Source organism: Nylanderia fulva, unplaced genomic scaffold, assembly GCF_048542155.1.
Source record: "Nylanderia fulva isolate GAGA-0341 unplaced genomic scaffold, ASM4854215v1 Scaffold13, whole genome shotgun sequence".
Lineage (NCBI taxonomy): Eukaryota > Metazoa > Arthropoda > Insecta > Hymenoptera > Formicidae > Nylanderia > Nylanderia fulva.
Genome location: NW_028189518.1, coordinates 3625640 through 3647461, shown reverse-complemented (window position 1 = coordinate 3647461; position 21822 = coordinate 3625640). Strand labels below are relative to the sequence as shown.

Below are 21822 nucleotides of genomic sequence, written 5' to 3'. Positions count from 1 at the left end.
TCTCGAATATAACCGACCTTGCTCTGCTACTTCACTACTACAGAGCCGTTTTGTTAGAGTAGGGTGTATACTGTATACTAGTGATACTACTACCATTAAATTACTGCAACGTTGCCAGTGTTTGTGCAGTCTGCACCTCGAACCAGAGGCCTTGAATTTCCAGTTCTGAAGAGAGAAATAGCGTGGATGGTCAATGGTCGATGGTCGATGGTCGATAGTTGAAGATTAAATGTGTAGACTACGCTATATTTCTATAGCGTTTTCCTTCTTAATATTTATTATATTTGTTATTTTATTCTAATTTTTATATACACACAAACATAATAATTAGTTTATTATAACAAGAATTGAACAACAATAAAAAAACAACGATTATTTCATATTTATAATTATAATTATTAAATTAGATTAGTTATAATCGAATGAGACTGATGATGCTTAGTTGTGCTGAGTGCGAGATAGAACCTAAGAGATTATATTTCGCGAGTAGGCGTCATTTAAAGCAACATCAGTAGTTTAGATATCACGTATTTGAAATTGGATAATGGAAAAATCGAGTTATCTCTGAGATACCCGGACATACGCGAATTGAACATCAATAATCTCAATATATTTGTTTAAGACAAAATTAAATATTTTTATTAGTTTTATATTTGACTATATTATATATTATATTAGGCAAATAGTGCCTAATAATAAAATAAATAAACCTGCCATTTTCTATTACCGCAATATTTTAATATAAATATAGAAAAAATAAATTATTTAATCATATTTTCTCTCTTTTTTACGTATGTGCATGTGTATGCATTTTATATGTGTGCGCGCTTCCTGTGTCTGGCTACTTCCACTTTTTCGACTTTTTTAGAGAGAGATGAATCGTATAAAATTAGATCTTATTTCTTTTTTCTATTTAAATTACATTATATAAAATACATAGTTTATTTATAGTATATTTATGGATGTATTACCAAACAGAAATTTTTTATAATTATCTTTATATAAACACAACTTAAAAATGATATATGATACTAATAAACCATATATAAGGAGCCAAAAATATATTTAAATAAAATATAGAATAAGTAAAAAATATATAATAATAAAAGTAATCTTTAAAAAATATTGAAAATTATATCAAAAGATATAAATATAGAGAATGTCAACAAAATTGTGCGGATATATTGAACAATCATCTCAAAAGCTCAATTAAATTGTTTATTTTAAGATTAACACTCTTAAACATTTATTTAAACACTCTTAAACTGATTAACTGCTTCAAAATAAATTTAGTACTAGAAGTATATCATATTCAAGACACACTTACTAGCGCATTTACATGAGGAAGAGATTGTACAGAGGAAGTAATAATAAGTAATTACAAGACAGATAGAAAAAGTAATGACTAATATTATTGAAGCAATAAATATAATATGTGCAATGAGATATACAAATAAAATCAACGATCACAGTCGCTGGATTTTTATCTTCATTACGTATATACATATATATTTAAGACATTTTTTATTTATAAAATAGTTTATATTTTATTTTAAAGTATAAAAATAAATTTTAACATTAAAATTGATACGCGACATGATTTAAGAATAAGATATGCACACGTATAATACTTATGCAGGATCGAGAAAACGCGATATACATATAATATGTATGCAATATATGTATATCTTCTGTGGTTAAATATAATACTATTTACACATTATTATATGTGTAAAATTCGGGAAATCAGTTTAAGATAAATATTATGCTAGAAGAACTCTTACATACTTTGATGTGATTGTTTCATCAAAAATTCACCTACAAAAATATATATATTTTATGTACATATGTGTGGATATATATTTGTATGTATGTAGTGTTGCATAGTACCGGATTCCAGTAATTGAGTACAATTTACTATACTACCAATTACGTGTATTCTAAACATATACACACAGAAACATACCATACAATATATATATATATATATATATATATATATACATACATATATAATAAATATACACGTATACATATTAGGCATTTTAAAATAATAATATATTAGTTAAAGGAAGTGATTCTATAATGAATCATATAATATGCGCGAGAACACATTTTTTATTCTATAATTTCGAAGTTTTAATATTATTCTATAATAATTTTTTTTTACTATATTTTTTATAAGAATCATTTTTATATATTATATATACATACATATATAATATATATATATATATATATATATATATATATAGTTTATAAAACTATTCTTTTTTAGATTATATCACGTATTTTTAAACATCTTGCATATCTATATCTTTACTTTTAAGATATATTCTTAAAGACATGTCCTAAGATTAATTAGGAATGTAAGTAGAGATTAAAAAATTGATTCTTCTTATTGGAGTATATAATGAGGATACATATTTCAACCTCTTCAATTGAAATATCGCATAATATATATATATATATATATATATATATATATATATATATATATATATAGACGAAAAGATTCGCCTTGTCGATTGACAACTAAATCATTAATCTCGCATCGTTTTAGAACTAACTTGCGATTATTCTTGACTAAATGCGATTCCGCGACCGTTTTCTCCTTTCGAATTTTCTTCGCTTTGATGTAGAATTCGTTCGTTGCGAACAGCGATGCAAATTCTATTCAATATATGCGTGTTTGACAATCTTTGCCATAGTAAATAACGTTCATGTCTAAATACAGTTTACAAAATACGCGTCACACTCATGCTTCGTAGTTAACTTTAATTGGCACAGGCAAGTTAGAAGTTTTCCTAACGAATTGCACCTCTGAATTGCCTTCATTTGAGCGATATTTTGAGCTGAATGTGAGTGCGGCTCGAGCACTGTAATCGAAGAAAACTTTGCTTCCGTGTAATTACGTTCTACGCGCACGTATCACAAGTCCACCACTAATATATACCATATATGTTGGAATAATAAAATTTGGCACTAACACATGCAATTGCTCTCTCATTCATTGAGTTTATCGCGGTATACCGCTACTCTTGAAATATGTCGAGATTTTTGACGATATTGTTGCGAATAATACACGAGGAACCTGTCCTCGACTAGGATCGAATCATAATCTGGTGTGTTTGCCCATCTCATTGGTTACGTCGATAGAAACAGTCTTTAGCGCGTTGAGTTTTTCCACGTAGTTGCTATCTAGTTGCAATTTGCCCTTGTCATCCACAAATCCTTGAAGGGAAGGTATTCTTTCTATTCCTTTCTCGGTGCTGCCAGCGATGGATGGCACTGCGATGGAGGAAAGAGTGGCATTCGTGGCATCGTTTTTATTCCCGAGTCGGGTGCTGGTGGCGTAAAGTCTTTGTTTCCCGGGAAATAGACCCGCTATTTTCCGCGCCATAGGATGCAGTAAATGTTCTTCGTACTTGTCCGATTCGGCATCGGCCGTAATCAAGCTCACGAGGATACCGACGACGACCGTCGTAATGCTACCAATAAAAGCGTAATACATGTACGTGATACTGTAAAGAACATTTAAAGGATTGGACGAATGATCAGATTCGTCGACGGATGCCAGCGTGATATTCTCATGAATGTTCAAACTGGAGACGTTTGGCGTGGAATAATCTAAACTAATTGGTTGCGTTATCCACGACGAAAACGTTTCGTTGTGGCAGTTCTCCGTCGACAATGGCAACATCTCCTTTACGATACCCAGATTGAGATGACCGAAGGTGATCCACAACGTCGTTACGTGGCTGAAAAGCATACCAGCCGCGGCACCTTTCCAATTGGCGCAAGGTACCAACATAGCGAGGAGAAATACGCCAAGAAGAGGTCCGGATGTCGCCGACGTCATTAGCATAGACGATTCTATCACGCCCGATAGCATGGCTACTAGGAAACTAATACCGATTATTAACAGACCGTAGATAAAACCCACGATTTTGATAGTGTTGAGCTGCTGCGTATCCTTGAGATCTTTCAGTGCCGGTATGTGGCTTAGAAAATCCTCAAATGTCACCGTCGCGAGAGAATTGAGATTCGATACGGCTAAAGTCAAGGCGCTGTTAAATAGAGTTGCCATCACCAGACCGAGCATACCGGGTAGATTAAAGAATTGATCTTCGACGTAGAACGGCACGATCTCATCGATCTTATTTATATATCCTAGAGAGAGCGGATCGCAGTCGGCGTAGTTAGCGAAGATGACCATTCCGACGATCCAGGATAGCGAGAACAAGACTAATATTATGGGCATGTTGGCCATCATCGTACTGAAAATAAAAATATTCTCTCATTACCAAAAATTAGAAATTTTAATTTTGGAAATGTGAAATTTTAATGACCAAAAATTAAAATTGTTTATAATTATGTAAATATATGACGTTAATTCTTTCAAAGAATTAACGTTATACATATGTATAATTATTATTTGCATGTGCATTTGCAAGAAAGATTTTTTAAAATAAGTTTTCTCGTTCTCTCTTTCTCTCTTTTGTATACATATGTATATATGTATTACACAAAATTCCAACAACATATTCTCGGTAGAAAAGATCTGTATGTAAAGAAAAATAAAAAAGAAAGTAATTTTGGTGAAAGAACTTTGACAATGTATGTACAGCAAACAAAAAAGAGAAAAAAGTATAGATAATAATTACATATTTATTTTTCTAATAACTTCTTTAATTTCTCAAGATAATGAACGAGTGCCATTGCAACTTATAGAAAAGTTGAACATAAAAAAGAAAAATGCAAAAGATAGTAAAGAAATATGGAATAAAAATAAAAGATCGCAATACTTAATATTTGAGTATCATAAAAGAGAAAAAAACATTCTAAGAAATAAATAGCTTCCTTAAATCTTTCGTATACACATCTATAATTCGCAATAATGCACAAACAGAACAAATAAAAGAAATCTTTTCGAATTTATTTCGATGTTAATTTAAAAGTTTATTGCAGAAATTTTTAAAAATATATAGGGTATAACCCGCTTACGTTAAATGCATGACATTAATATACATTAGTGCGAATAAACCTCACGAAAGCATAAATTTTTAACTAGCCAGAATGATGACGCAGTCATTTATTATAATTTTGTGATGTCTCTAGATATATCTTGCACACAGATTACAGTAAGAAATGTAAGATGCTTTAAACGGTGGCTTTAATTTTTCATTATTCTGGATGGCTTTACCATTCTTCTCATTCTTTGCGACACATTTACTCAATCATATCAAATGAAATGAGAGTACGCGATGTAGGGACGCGAATTCATCCTAGAAACATATGTCCTTGTCTCTTTGTTTGAATTGATATTGTAAACCTTACTGAACGACGAGGACTACTGTACTAAAAGTTTGGCGCGGCGCCATTCGGCTCCCTACGGAGCTCTCATTGATTATGTGGTAATAGTAACTGTGGTACAATTTGCTAAATCGGCTCAATCGAAACCACTTCTGAAAACTTTTTGTCGCGAAAACTCGTTTTCGTGAAATTATTAATCTATTATCACGTATTAAAATTTAATTTACAATATTTGATAGATTATATTCAATATAAAAAATAAAAGTGCGAAAATATTTTTTTATGCATTAACAATAATATGTGAAGATTATTTTTATATAAACAATTTTATAAACTATACTTTGGAGTTTATTATATTATAGAGTATAATATGCAGTAAGAGAAGAATTTGCGAACGACGAAGAAATTTTGACAGAAATTCTAACGATAAATTTCTGCTGAGATCCTGAGAGCGTTTCATGAGCATGTCTCTAGATCAGATGTGTAACTTTATTTTTCTTACCAAAGTATCTACTTGAGTTCCTCCGACGATACATTTGCGAGCAATAAAATTTTACGAACCAACGTGATGCATACGTTCCACGTGATGTCTCAACTTGGTAACGCAACAAATTTGCGGTCGCACACAGGTGAGCGTTTTTATATGATTTTGATTACCGCCGGACAACTGACTGAAAAATGCTTGGTTTTACGTTCACTACTACATATATATGACAATTGCCATGTGTATCAATATTTCGTAAAATCTCGTCGCGGTTACAGTTTCATATGCGTACATATGTATATGTGCTACCTCAATTGTGCAAACAAGGACATTTATACGTTGCGGAGAAAATAAATATTTTAAATAATAAAAAATTACAAAATTAAATTGTTTTGTCAATATAAAATAGACTGGTTTTTTTTTAACTAAATATAACTTATACGAGCGCGAGAATTTCTAAATTTAATTTTGTGAGATGGGAGACGCGCTCGCGTATCTCATTCAAGCGATAAGACTTTTTATGACGAAACATGGTTTTAAATTTTTTTGGCAAAAAATTGATATTTCTTGATACGATGTTTTTTAAAGATTTTCACAAATCATGCTTTATTAAATCAATTAGATTTGTTACTCTCTAATTTCTATTTTCTATAACATTGTGATTATATTATGTTATTCTGAATGTTAATACCTCATTTCTGATATCACAAGAGGATAAATTAATGCGTGGAAATTTTATGGTGTGTGGAAAAACCGAGAAAATATTAAATATAGTAATAAAAAATAACTATTAAAATAGCTATTCAAAAGCTTTTAAGTTAAAATTAAAATAATTTAATCTCACCATATTTTTATAGTTAAAAAATGATTAAAGCACGTGTATGACAAGTTACATGTATTCAACTGTTACTAAGTTAATTAAAAATTGATTAATGAAAATTCTACAGACGAAGAAATATATAGGAAAAGTATGGCTTTATAAGATATATATGCATACTAGTATTTTTTACTAGAATATATTTCAATTTCCTATAATTTCTTAGTCATAAAATACGAGGTATATTTTTTTATAATTCTAAATTCTAAATTCATATCCATGATTATTCCTCTTTTGTTTTTTTCTTGTTAACGTCATTTCAATCTGTAAATCCCAAAGTAAATCCTTACATTAAGATAAGAATTATTTACATGATTAAATGTGAATCATAATTCACGTGATTCTCGTTGATGAATCATTAGTCAAACTCAAACAACTGCAGATAGAATTTCAACAAGTCACGAGTAAATACATGTGTGTACATCCGCGAATTATAACTGGTATACATGTGCAAAACTTAAGAAGAAATCTCATTTTTCGAAAAAATAAAAACTGTGTTTGCAAATATATATCTAGATACATCTTTTCTACAAAATTTCAATATGTTCGAGTAAAATTAATTAGTGTAAAAATTAATTTAGAATTAATTAAAGAACGTATTATTGTGATAAAAGATTTGTGAAGAAATACAATATCTTATATCTTATATTTGGAAAATGTTATACGTACTATATATTTATATATTTGTATATTTGTATTGATATATTCTCGTTTGCAAAATTTTAATTAAAAATTGTCAAATAATATATTGTTTTATTAGATATCAAGAAATGCATAGTTATTGCAATATTAAATATTACACACTTTAATTCAATATAGCCAGTACGTGATATTTTTACTTAGCGTTAAATTTATTTTAAAAGTTTATATATATATATATATAAACTTTTAAAATAAATTTATATATATTATTATATATTTATATATATATATATATATATAAACTTTTAAAATAAATTTAACGCTAAGTAAAAATATCACGTACTGGCTATATTAAATTAAAGTGTGTAATATTTAATATTGCAATAACTATGCATTTCTTGATATCTAATAAAACAATATATTATTTGACAATTTTTAATTAAAATTTTGCAAAAGAGAATATATCAATACAAATATATAAATATATAGTACGTATAACATTTTCCAAATATAAAATATAAAATATTGTATTTCTTCACAAATCTTTTATCACAATAATACGTTCTTTACTTAATTCTAAATTAATTTTTACACTAATTAATTTTACTTGAACATATTGAAATTTTGTAGAAAAGATGTATCTAGATATATATTTGCAAACACAGTTTTTATTTTATATATATATATATATATATATATATATATATATATATACATATTACATATACTGTCCTAAAATTCGTGAATTAAAATCAATCATTCGTAAAAAAATTTATGAAAAAATATTTATTGATATTTTTTATTTTTAACAATAATTTTTCAATATATATTTAAAAGTTACCAATTATATTTTATTATTGAAAACATGGTCATTAATATTATCAACGCGTGACGCATGGACAGACGTTTAATCAGTAATTGGCCAATTTTAAGTATTTTTCATTCAAAAACTACTTTCTCTCTATTTGAAATGAAAAATGACAAATACTTTTTAATTCATTTTTTCGAGAATTTTGTTGCTAAATAGTATTTTGATTTGCGAATTTCGGGGCACTCTGTGTATATATATATATATACATTATATATTTGTATCGTTAAGGTTTGTGCTATACGTAAAAATTTTTATATATAAGAATTTGCTGATATCAATATTTTAAAAATATATGATTTCGCGCAAGATACATAGAAAAATATTTATTTTAATATCTCTAAAAGTTCTCTAGATCTCTTTGGTTAATTGTATAATAGAAATTTATACTAATTTTTATATAAAATTTCTATTTAGCATTATCAACTAACAAATTCTTTATGACTCAACTTTTAAAGTACAATTTTATACAATTGACGGAACATTATTGACCCTACTTTTCCTTTATTGACTACTTTACGTACTACGTGTACGCGTTCGTGCTCGTAATTTCCATTTTCATCTTATACGCATAAAGTGATAATTCACGAAACATTTTGCATAAATCACATTATCCTTTAGATCATTCGAGTTATGCATAATGTCTCATAGTCGTTTACCGTTGCACGACAGACGAACGGTTAGGACAGGCAAATTGTTTGAAATTCTGTTCAAATAAAAAGTGTACTTACTGAACAACCTTTCTTTGGCTGGACATACTGCAATACCTCTGGACAAAATTCTGTTGACATCCAAAAATGGATAAACTCATAAAGAGCTGACCCAGTGTCGCTGATACTGTTGTCACTCGAAGAGTAGGATCCATATCAAAGCTGAAAAAAAGATGAACGAATTATCGAATTAGTATAGTATTTTTATATACGAAAGATCTAGAAATATTAAATGATCTCTAAATTATTTTGTAATCTAAAAGAAATGAGCGATCATTTTATTATCTCTACAAAATTTTTCAAGGATGCAGAAAATGCACAGCACGTGAAATAATTTTGCGCTGCTGTGTGGAATTTAATAATTTTAGATTGTGAAATGCGTGGTAAAGAATTTTAATATAAAATCACATTTTAACATTATTCAATTTACTGACAGTTGGTTGGAATTGTATATTTTCACTGTAATTAATAATTCTAAAGTTCAAAAATGAGATGCGAAAATGCGCAACAAGGATTCCGCATATGATTATTGGTAAATTTATATTGAAATGAAAATTATATACGCGTTTGATGAATTATTATCAATAGACATACTTAAAAAAATTCAAACGCCCGCGTTCGAGAGTCACATTTAAGACATTAGCTGGTCCATGGACATTAACAGTTCCCTGTATGATGATTACCACGGACACACCGATCATCGTTAGGCCTTGTATAACATCCGATAAAATGGCAGCTCTCAAACCTCCCTAAAGAAATAAACGTACATAAATATCAGTACTCGTAAATTATAAATTAATACAATATTGATTAATAATCGATTAAGGAGCTTATAATCGACAAAATAATTTTATAAACTAATCTTAACGCTACGTATAATAACGAATGTATAATGACTTATTTCGTAAAAAGACATGTTAAAATATCTTATTATTCCAAAGGCTTAAGAATTTTATTAAGAGTTATAGTTTTATTATTTTTTTTTTTTTTCATGTTTGTCGTCATTATATTCGCCATTCAATACGTCCTATTTGAATGCTTAATTGATCCAATTTTCTATAAAGCGAATAGTAAGTAATTTGCCGATGGAATGTAATTTCACACGTTTACCAAAATTAGATCATAATTTTAAGTTTTAACCTGAAATATCAGGCTTTACGAAAATACTCTACCGTTCTTCTACGAAGTTATAAGTTATATTTTCACAGAGATTGAAACTGATATAATTTTAATTTGAACAGATCTTTTTCTCTCATTTTTATTTATAGCATTGTATGCTACTTTTTTATTTGTGGCATATAATGCCATAAATAAGAAAATTTTTACTTAATGAAATTAACATATTAATTATACAGGGTGTCCCATTTTAAATGTTCCGCGCAAATATCTCGAAAATTATGACAGGTATGAAAAAATGTTTCAGATAAAAGTTGTTTGACTCGAAGGGGGATATAAGATGGAGTCATTGATTTAACGATTGAATAATCATTTGAAGATCACGTAAAAGTCACCTTCAATTTCTTAAACGGATCTACTTATTTATTATCACATATTCTTGTAGGTTATTTCAAGAGCTTTCCAAATCTCTACAATAAAGTATTTTTTCATGTAGTACTCTTTAAGTTATAAAGATTTGAAGCTAATAACTTTTTGACATAAAATGTAAAGTATCTTGTAAAATATTCAGTTCTCGGTAATCATACCTTTATTTACTTTTTTTACTTTTACGTGACCTTCAAATAATTATTCAAGATTAAATCAATGACACCATCTTATGTCCCCCTTCGAGTCAAACAACTTTTATCTGAAACATTTTTTCATATTTTTCGAGATATTTGCGCGAAACATTTAAAATAAGACACCTTGTATATAAATTAGACGAATTTACGCTTTAGAAACAAAATTATTTGTTATTATAATAGATGAATATAAAAAATATTTTTGCATAATATTTTGTGCGCATTGCATTGCATCGAGAATTCTTCGTAATTTTAATTTATATAGTTTGCATGAAAAGCGCTCATTACTCGATTCTAAACGAAATATTCAACAACTTGCATTATTTCATATTCAACATTTGTTTAATGAATGAATGTTGACTTTTGTGAAACAGACGGATATATATATATATAATATAATACATGTGTTGCTCTTACCATGATTGTGAAAGCCACAGAAATACTTGTTATTCCTACGATACTAGCCCAATACGGAAGCCCTATTACTGCTTTCAATGCGACACAAGGAGTAAACACAGTGACTGCCAAATTTAAAAGGCTCCGTATGACGTATGAGAAGCTCGCCAGACATCTGACTAGTTTCGACTTGAATCTGGGGAATTTACATAATTAAGAGAAACTAAAAAGATGAGAGATTCGGAGAATTATCTTCGTGCTAACCGGACCGTTACGTATGAGAATACACTCTCTCTCTATGTCATAGCTAAAATTATAAAAATCCAAAGTTCACTACCAAGTACTAATCACATTACAACACATATAGGAACAACTTTTTTTTTCTTTGAATTCAACTGTTTTTCATATCCTATGATATCATTACTTTTTGCCGCCACACACGATGTAGTAAACATCTGAATATAGAATACAATGTATATATTCAAAATTAATTTATCTGTTGGTTTAAAATTCTTGACTATATGTTAATAATTAAAAACTTCCACAATAATTTTGTTCTCTCTTTTGTTAGATATTTAACTTTAAGATTGATCTATCGCAATTGTTATCGATGTAATATCAATACAACATTTTAATTTGATTTTGTACATTTATATATCGCTTTGATCCGGTTATCACACAGTTTATTTTGCATGTCATGTTGATATATAATTCATATATAAGCAACGAGTTATTTTCATACAAAGTTTGAGAAATAATATATCACACATGCCATGTTTTCGTGAAGAAACAAGAACCGTGAAATTACCTCATGTCCAGATATTGGTAGACCGACGTGATACCGAGACTGTAGTAAACAGGCACAAAGATAAAGCAGACGATGGGATAGGCGAGCAACATCCCATACAGGGTCTCCCACATGGCGCTACCTCGATAATACAGTTCCGAGGGATAACCCAGGAAGGATCTGACGCCAAGGGTCCCTCGCGCAATTGACAGCATCATCGCGCCCATCGACACGCTTCCGGTGGCGAATACATAATTCGCCTTGGTCTCCTTTTTCTTCGTCCTGAAGTTGCCCCATAGTGGTATCACAAAGGAAATCACGATGAATCCGATGAAAACCAGGTAGTCCACCACCATCGATGTGACGTTGGTCGTCATCCCGTATCCGCACCACCGTTTCGTAATGTCCTTCCGTGATCGAGGTTTGTCTGTGTACCGAGATTACGAGGGTTGCTCTGAGTTTAAACGGCGATTCGTATCGAGAGATCGTGTCGCTCGATATACGAGACCAGATTCTCGATTACTAGGGGTGAGAAGTGGCTTTTGAGAGACTCTCGAGTGCTTGTCGAGCACCACCGCGACGATTGTTTCTATTGGGAAGTGTCGACGCGGAGACGATGTTACCTTTAAACGCGATTCTTGTCTGACTTTCTTGCCCGATCGGTTCCAATTGGAAAGGACGAGTGCCACGAAGAAAGATGCTCGCCTCCACTAGAGAGGTGGAATATATCCGCGACAAGTTCCGGTGAAAGGTAAAATAAGAGGAGCTCGTCTGTAACGCACCCTTATATTCGCGGCCGTGTGTGCGATCGTATTAGAGACCTTGTTATGTAATTTCACGAGATACACCAATATGACTCAATACGATCAATGTGACGCGATCGGAGCGACGGCACGTATTGACTACCAACGAAGTGAAGTACTTGACGCTATTATGCTAACGACCTGGCAGGAAAGAGAGACGATATCGCCCCACACGGAAAAGAGACAAACGAAGGAATAGCATTGGTGGGATGGTGAAGTTAACGAAAGGAGAGGGAGTCCGGAAGAACGTGGTCTTCTTATCTTCTGTCGCTATTGTTTATCGGCGTCGTACCGGCGTTCCTGTAAGCTCTTTTTCATTGAATTTATATCCCGCCTGCCTCTCTCGCGAGAGAGGACGTCATCTGATTCTCTAGAGAGCCTAATTGTTTTTGAGTGATCCATTGTTGAACGAATTTATGCAACAGGCTGCTAAATGATGCTTACGAATTTTAATATAATGACGGTTTACGTCAATTCTCGCATCTTTTCATAGACATATTTCTCTAACAAAAATATACGCTCTGTGCATTCACGCTTCGCAAAAGCTATTAAAACTATTATTAAAGCTATTGTTTGCACATAACTTGAACTTATTTTGCGAAAAAAAAAATATTCTAATGAGTATGTATTTAAATTAGTAAAACGATTCTATTGTCCATAAGATATTTTGGACTTGTTTTATGTTACGAAAGAGAAGTAAATTTTTATATATATTTTTTAAGTAATTACATAACCTTTTTGTGAAACTTAATTATCGGTATAATTTGTATTATTTACGTTGAAGCTTGTTTACAATTTGCATTTTGTTATGGTACGTTTTTAATGAATAGATAAATAAAATTACTGTCTCGGACAATTTCACATTTTAAAATTTGAGTGGAAAAATAATGTAATGTTATATTATACACACATTTTATATATATATGTATGTGTGTGTGTGTGTGTGTGTGTGTGTGTGTGTGTGTGTGTGTGTGTGTGTGTGTGTGTGTGTGTGTGCGTGCGTGTGTGCGTGCGTGCGTGCGTGTGTGTAAAATATGATCACTATTATAATATGATTAAAAAAATTATCAAAATATCTGTTTACATATTTATCAATTGGAGAAAGAAAAATAATTTGTTATTCTCGTTCGATGAAATATTGTGAAATGATATACGAATAATAAACATTGATATAAACATACAAATGATACAAAAAGAAAAATCTATATTTATTTGATTATATGATTTATTGTTAATAATTTATATATGCTAACACGTAAATCGTAAGCTTTTAAAAAAGATAAAGGTTTTTTTAAATTGCGATTTGTATTTTACAAAAAGGTTTTAAGATAAATCGTTTATAAGCGCGATTATTTTAATATGCTAAATTTTTTACTACATCAATTCACCTTTTATTATAGAAGAACTATAAAATCTTACAGTTTTTATGAGGAACGGTTAATCTGAAATTTTTTTTAAACAAAAGATACTCTTCTAAAGCATAATTGGCTTATACATAGTAAGTGCTTCTCGTGACAAGTATGTACATTTTTTCTTGGCACATGCTATACATATGCAGACAGCAGAAAAACGAGATATATGTAATGCTTTTTATTCGCTACGGTAATATTCTCCGGTAATTTCCCGACATTTTGATAAAACTGTTTACAAAAAAAATTTTAATTGGCGTAGATAATGTATAAGGACTATATAATACTTAATCACTGATGCTACGATTTCCTTCAAACGTTAGCAATTACGCAATTGCAGATCTGTGAACGTGTACATCATCGCTATCTAATCATCTCTGAAACCTTGGGTCTCTTAACACTAAAACGGTTGAGCAGTTATCTTGACCTCAAAAAGAACTTGTTTCTTCTCCATCGTAAAATCGTATATATTCTCCTAAATAATTGTTTTTAATTAATTAATTTATTAGAGAAATTGTTATTTTTGTCATGAAAGTTTCCAATTCTCCGTCATTCCAATCGTAAATGGATGTGCTACATGTAAATCCTTAGGAAATGGAAATCACAATGAAGTCTTATGGTACCAGCTAGCGTCTTTAACTTGCGGGCGAACAATGCCCTTTCCTCATTCCCGAGCTACCACAAAGATTCGCAAAATTGAGACGGCGAAAGCAGCGAATTGTGCTCGGCACTCCTTCGTAGTAACTCCTCCGCGGAGTCGCCCAGACCACTTTCCATTTTCCAGCATTCAACCTCGTTTCTTATCCCGTGCAATGCCATGGTCCGCTCAATGTGGAACAATGCTGAGTACACAATGCACATTTACGCGATATGCGTTTGGTGTGCAAAACGACAACGAGGACTCGGCCGGATGGTGTACGCGTTAACGCGAGTGGCCAATGAGGTACCAGGCCTTCGTAGAGCTAACACAACCGAGAATCCATTGTATCGCACTTGGAGACAATGGTATGCGATTCTTTCTTCTCTCACTCTCTCTTTTTCTCGAGCTCTTTTCTTCACCGTTCGCTTCCCTCCACTCCGGTTCTATTTTCCATTTCGCTTTTAGCTCGTTTTCCCTCTCTGGTTTTCTCCGGGAATGTGACAGTTCCTTCCATATATTTGTCCGCGCTCTTGGCAGACCTCGCTTTTGCTGCTCTTGCACGACGTCTATTTTCATTTCGCGTCTGATCTCCTTTCTCACGTTGACTTCCCGGTTTTGTGGCATTCATTCCTCTTTTTTTCCCCTTTGAGTTTTCGCGTTTCTTACGGAATCGAAAATTATTTCTGATATTTATCGTTGTCATCGATATGAAAACGACAAGGCGCATTTAGTGTGCAGTAAAAAAATTGGTAAAAATGTTTGTGTCCCGCCAATGCATGAAAGCACGTGTGCATGCACAAGAGAGAAATCGCAAGTTAGTCAAGTGCGAAAATCGCAGCTAAATGTTCTGTAAACGATGCACCCGACGAGATTATGGCCAACTCGAGCGAAACGAGTTCCGGGGATGTACCATTATTTCACGACTTTCAGATCACAGGTCATGAGAGATGCAACTTGGATTATTATTCCGAATAGCGACGTTGCTTAACGCGATGCATTTAACCTTTGCCACATCGACGTCTAATAATAATATAACATATTTGTGATGTCAAATTTGTTTAAACTTTAGCAAGAAATAGTTGACTTAACTGAATTTTATTTAATTCTAAGAAATATTTTATAATTTTGTTTTTAACTACTATTGACATTGACACTAATCTCTCAAAATTATATGAAATTTTGTAATTAAGCGCTTCACACAAATGAGTGTTAATGACTGATTCAGTCTTTTCAACATTGTTGGCAACAAATCAATGGGTTAAAATAACAAACTCCACTTTATCTATGTTAATGTTACGTCATGACGAAACTAACATAAGTGGAATAGCTTCCGGCGTTGTAATTATTTTATGACTCATTGTCAGACAAGGAACTTGTTTGACATCTTTCATATAAATTACGAAAAGAAATAAGATTTGCACGTATATAAGATTTACGTTGCCACTTAATATTCTATTGATAGGACAAACGATAAAACTCGTTGGGGGCATGTATTGGCGCCAGGTAAAATATTCTTTTTTCCGCGTATTATTTATTTATTCACAAATGTGCGCATGAACGATTCATCAGTGCTGCATAATAACATCGTCGAATGTGCAATATGCACATATACTTACAGATTTTATATTATTCAATGATAGAATATATAATTTTTTCGTTACATCGCGACGGAAAGTATAATAAATCACCGTATGTTATAAATCAAGTTATGAAAAAAAACATGGAATACCTTTCAGTTGTTAATAATGCTTTGACGATAAAACTTTATTTATTTTTTTATATACTTTTATATGTCGCTCACGATCATGTCGGCTGAAGAAAAGTAGATAATTTTAATTACCGCTTTATGCTGTCTAATAGAGCGAGCGATACGAGTTTTTTTAACGAAAGAAAGAGGAAGAGGAAGGAAAAAAGAGAAAGAGAGAGAGAGAGAAAAAATCTTGATAATGAAATATACAATTTACATGTGATTGAAAAAAGAATATCGATGAAAATGAAGAAAAGAAATTTGTCGAAAAAATGAAGCAAAATACTCAAATATTCTGAAATACACTACACTTTGTTTTGTTAGTTTTTCTTAGCTTTGATAAATTTCTGACTTTTTTGTTTGTCGATTTTGATAAACTCATTTGATGATTTATTAACTCTATCTTATATTGAACATTTACCTTTAAAGTCTTGTATTTAAGAACTTAAATATCACGATAAAAGTGGCATTTAACATTTCCAAACATTATGTATGACCTTGACCGAGTTTAGTCTAACAGTGATCATGATTATTCTGAATGATACCAAATTTTCCATCAACTTATCTCACAAGTGTTGGGCAATTCTCAGCTTAACACACTGTTGTCACAGACCAGATGTGTTTTGAACTGTCAGCAAAACCAAACGCTCGTTTGTAAGAAAACGCCGGCAATAAATCATGACATAATTCATTTTGCAGCAATTCCAGCGCACAGAGACAAAATTTTCAAAAAATTAGTTACAAATGCCGGATAGATTTTATACTTTCGTTAGTTGCTATTGTTCTCGGTGAAATCTCACAGAGCTGTCACGTTCATTAGTACGTTAATTTTCACGTTTCAAAGCAAGATGATTGATTCATTATATAGCGTTAGCATTGTTCTCGGAAAGTAATACTTATTCATCTATTGGATGTATCGTTCATCTGAATTGTTGCTATCAACATTGGAACATAAATTACAACGGACTTTTATGAATGTGTTACAACTCGCCTGTGCAGAAGCGCGAGAACCATTCGGTAAATACTCGGTCGGTTTGCAAATTTAATCTATTCGTTATCATTTTACAATGAAACCATTTAAATTGTGGGATTTATTGCCAAAGCTGTGCGTACTAATTTATGAAATAAATCGTAGTTTTATGTCTCGGAGTATAGCCGGATTTCGTAAGATAGAAAAGAAAGAGAGGAAGAAAAATAGGGGAGATGGAATAAATGAACAAGTCTAACTGTAAGATATCTTAGTTAGATTTATCATTTCTTTATATTTTTCATATCACTATAAGAGGAAGAATTCAAACGTGCAGTGCATATGGTAGGATCAGACAAATTTGAAGTATTATTAAAGAATATAAAATAAATAGAAAAAGAAGAGAAAAGAAAGGATGTAGAAAGAGCTGTGACCGAGTTTAAAATGTCGGTCGGATCGTTCATTGAGCTTCACTTCGGTTATATAGCTTCTGTAAATTTACTCATTCTAATTGCTGAGAAAATATATGTACGGAGATAGATTGAATGGGTGATAATTGCTTGCGCCGATTGTACGTTTGGATTACACGGTTGTTCCGAATCCGTGAGGCGAGTACGAAATGGATTCTTTACAACCGAAAATCCGGTTACCGTTGCAAAGAACATTAGCTACAGCACGAAACACGCGCGTGCCAAGAATTTTTTCTTACACCGCCAATAGTTGGTACATCAGTAATGGCATTTTAACGCAATGTTCGCTAAGTTATGTGCAATGAGCAATTTTTCGTATATTACATCATCTCCGTTCTTCCGAAGGAAATTCGTTTTACGCTAGCGTAGCTTTTATTGATTTTATCGAGTTTATTATAATGCGGAAGAGCGAGAAGACAAAGAGAGAGAGAGAGAGAGAGAGAGAGAAAAGAGAGAGAGAAAGAAAAAGAGAGAAGAGTATAATACTAGCGCCATTAGTCTAATTCACTTGGCTTCTGTGGATTTAAATCATACTGCGCTTCCGCATATATATTCTCATTTCCGTTTCCTTCAGATTTATCGCTATATTTACATACATATTCTCTGAAATCGTACAGCTGCTATTGCAAAATAATCGTGGCTTATCAGAATTTAGAGAAGTAATTTTTATCGTACCATCATTTACAATCGATTTGTTTGCAATAGCTCAATTAATGTAAAAGCTTGTATTTTATTTTATTTTATATTATATATTTATTATATTTATTTTATTTTTATTTTATTTTATATTTTATTTTTTTATAGTATAGTATAATAGAATTTATTATTATAATAAATTTTATAGTATAGTATAGTATAATAGTAATAGAATATGCATTAGTTCTCTCTCTTTAATATTTTTCTCTTTTAAAATAATACTATAAATGTGCATTAGTCAATGTCATTGGTCATAATTATATTAATTTAATTATCAGTTTTCCATTATGTAATATGATTATATAAAAAGATTTCTTTATTCTTAAAATTATTAAATATTTTCAGTTTTCTTTTTTTTTAATTTTTCTGTACTTTATATGATGAGAGAGAAAGAAAAAGAAAAAGTAAGTATGTATGTTTTTTTTTTTCGACCTTATAATACACAATATAAAAGTTTATTTAACAAACGAGAAACTGATATTCGAATGAAATCCTAAGTAGAATGTACGAGTTGTTTTAATCTAATTGAGATAATCAATGCAACGTGTCAATAAAATGAAACTACTTAGCGGAACGACTTCTTATTGTTATTTACGAGGCAATGGTAAACGAAAGAGCGAATTGTCTCGTCGAGCACAAACGTGTTCAAGATTACGGTGTCTCGTCACGTGGCTCGTGCCATCGTTTTAGTTTTCTGCTACTAAAACTCGTTGGATACAAACCAACAAATTGTCACCTTTATCATTGTATCGATTCTTGTGTTACACACCGAAAAGATCTACAACTTCTTTCACTTTCGTTTTCTCTTTCTCCGTCTTTTCCTTAAGTTTATATGGAATAATGATATCAATTATCGTGTTTATTTATATTATATAATACGTATTATTCGTAATTTATTATATCACTCCACACACAAAGTAATTTTTTTGTAATAGCATAATTTGGTCGTTTTACTTGGAAAAATAAAATATATTCAGATTTGTTATCGCATCACATGTGAAGATCATTCTTTTCTTCTCAGAAAAGTAATATTTCTAAAAATATTATGTCTGTAAATTGCCAATTACAATATGTGCAATGTGTATTTTATGATAGAACCTTGATCATTAAATTCACGGAAATATGTTCATAATCGTTGTTATGTTCTCATCACTACATAATCATCACTGTGTATTTTAGAATCTAATTGATTATTGCTGTAAGTTAGAAAAGAGATAAAATTTATCTTTTGAATCACCGATTCTTCCTTTAAGTATAATGGAAAATGTATTTTTATATGTAGAAGATACGATAAAAAGATTCTATATTTTTAATATTATTGTGAAGAACAACAATTTAATCAATTATTTATTTTTTAATTTAATTAATTATTTTTTTTAATAAAAATGCATTTTTTAATCTTTTATAAAAAATAATTGAATTAGACGCACTAACGTGCATCAACGCATCATTTAGATAAAATATTCTCACGTGATATTTATTATTAATAAAATGTTATTATTGAGTGTTACTGATAAATATGTACTTACATGCAATCTTGTGTGATACTTATGAAACGATAATCTATGATTTTATAAGATTTTTGTATTTTTATTATCAAAAGAGTGCATGTCAAAGCACACATTGGTAACACATATTTTATTCATAAAATTATATATAAAAATATGAAATATTAATTGTTTTATGTCTGATATAATATATTGCTAAAGAAAATATTAATACAAAAATTCTTGACGTTGAAAATAAAAATTGCACAATGTTCTTTATTCAATTGATATTTTTTTCCGCAATCTATTATCTGCCATTTGTTTGTAATGGAACCTATTAGATAGGCTTTTTTGTGGTTAAATTGCGGTTGACAACACATGACACGCAATTTAGTTAATTATGTTATGTTCTTCTGTGGTCTCATCGACGCCAAACCGCAAACGTGATTCGCGTAAAGATGGCACCCGGAAGCGTAACTTGTATTTAAAAAAAACATATGTTAATGTTCATTGAAGCCTATCGACGTATAACAATAATAATGATGTAAAAGCTGAAAATAAATTGTGAGCGATGAACGTCACATGCGCAACGATAATCGTTCATTAACAAATGATTCTTGGTTGCGTTTATCATATCGGTGTATGTAAATCTTCGTGGCGTTTGCAATGAAGATGCTATTTCATCCTGTAAAGTCGCAGCGCGATTCGAAACGTGATGCATGACGAAGCTCACGATATCATCTAATAGCGGTATAACAGGTGTGGTTTCGTGAATCTGCTCACGTTGCAATTCTCTCTGTAATCATGTGATTGATAATGAAACGCGGCGCCGTCTTCTGAGGCGTCATTCAACGCTATCTAATTCATAAACAGAAAGTGTTTAACTTGAAATCTCTTCTGTGTATGTTTTTACTTTCTGAAACAAAGTGTACGTGACTCAATAATTTCATTAGTTAATCTAGATACTAAAAAGAATATTACTTTACGGCATTAATTAAAATTCGATGCGCGCACACACATGTGCAATACATGTACATAAAATTATGCTAACTCAATTATTTCTTTGAAGAAAAAAACTTAAACTTGTTAAATTATAATGAAGAACTTATAATGAAGAATTAAAAGGAAAAAACAAACTTCCTATCAGTAAAACAACAAATGTAGTATATAAGATTTCTTGTAATAATTGTAAAATTATAATGAAGAATTAAAAAAAGAAAAAAACAAACTTCCTATCAGTAAAAGAACAAATGTAGTATATAAGATTTTTTGTAATAATTGTGATTCCTGTTATATGGGCAAACCAAACGTCATGTGGAAACACGAATTAAGGAGCATAACTCGAATATTAAAAAACATGATACTTTTCATTCGGTTATCAGCAAACACAGAACGTTGTTTAACCATGATTTTAACTGATCAAATGTGTCCATTTTACATAACGAAGTACATGTAAAAAAGAGAGAGATAAGCGAGATGATTTTCATCAAAAAATAAAAGAATTCCATTAATTTGCAAAGCGACACTGAAAACTTAAATGATATGTACGATACTATTTTGAATTTATTTTAGATATTGGTATTTTTATTAATTTTAATCTCTTCTATTTTATTTTATTTCCGTTTTTATTTAAGTAGAGTTTATGTATAATTTGTTTTTACCATTTATAAAGTGTTTTAGAAGCGTCCCTATGTTTATATATTTTGTTTATTTAATTTTATTTTATTCGGTTGACTTCTATTTTTCTATTTTTCTTTTTAATTGTGTTATTTATTCGAGAGCTT

The 21822-nt window shown here is 30.7% G+C and overlaps 1 protein-coding gene across 3 annotated transcripts in view; it reads right to left on the bottom strand.

The window, feature by feature from the left end:
- Positions 1-1390: 1390 nt before the first annotated feature.
- The window catches only part of LOC114932394 (sodium-coupled monocarboxylate transporter 1), a 32604-nt gene continuing 12172 nt past the window's right edge, over positions 1391-21822 (bottom strand). The window contains exons 1-6 of one of the 3 annotated variants that reach the window (XM_029304562.2): positions 12443-13188; positions 11841-12246; positions 11054-11228; positions 9492-9646; positions 8919-9059; positions 1391-4280 (exon numbers count right to left, since the gene is read on the bottom strand). In XM_029304562.2, the coding sequence (XP_029160395.1) occupies positions 3116-4280; positions 8919-9059; positions 9492-9646; positions 11054-11228; positions 11841-12196 (1992 nt within the window). In that variant the 5' untranslated portion in view covers positions 12197-12246; positions 12443-13188 and the 3' untranslated portion in view covers positions 1391-3115. Of the gene's footprint in view, positions 4281-8918; positions 9060-9491; positions 9647-11053; positions 11229-11840; positions 13189-21822 lie in introns of those variants that run through there. The other 2 variants (XM_029304561.2, XM_029304560.2) reach the window with 2 other exon arrangements.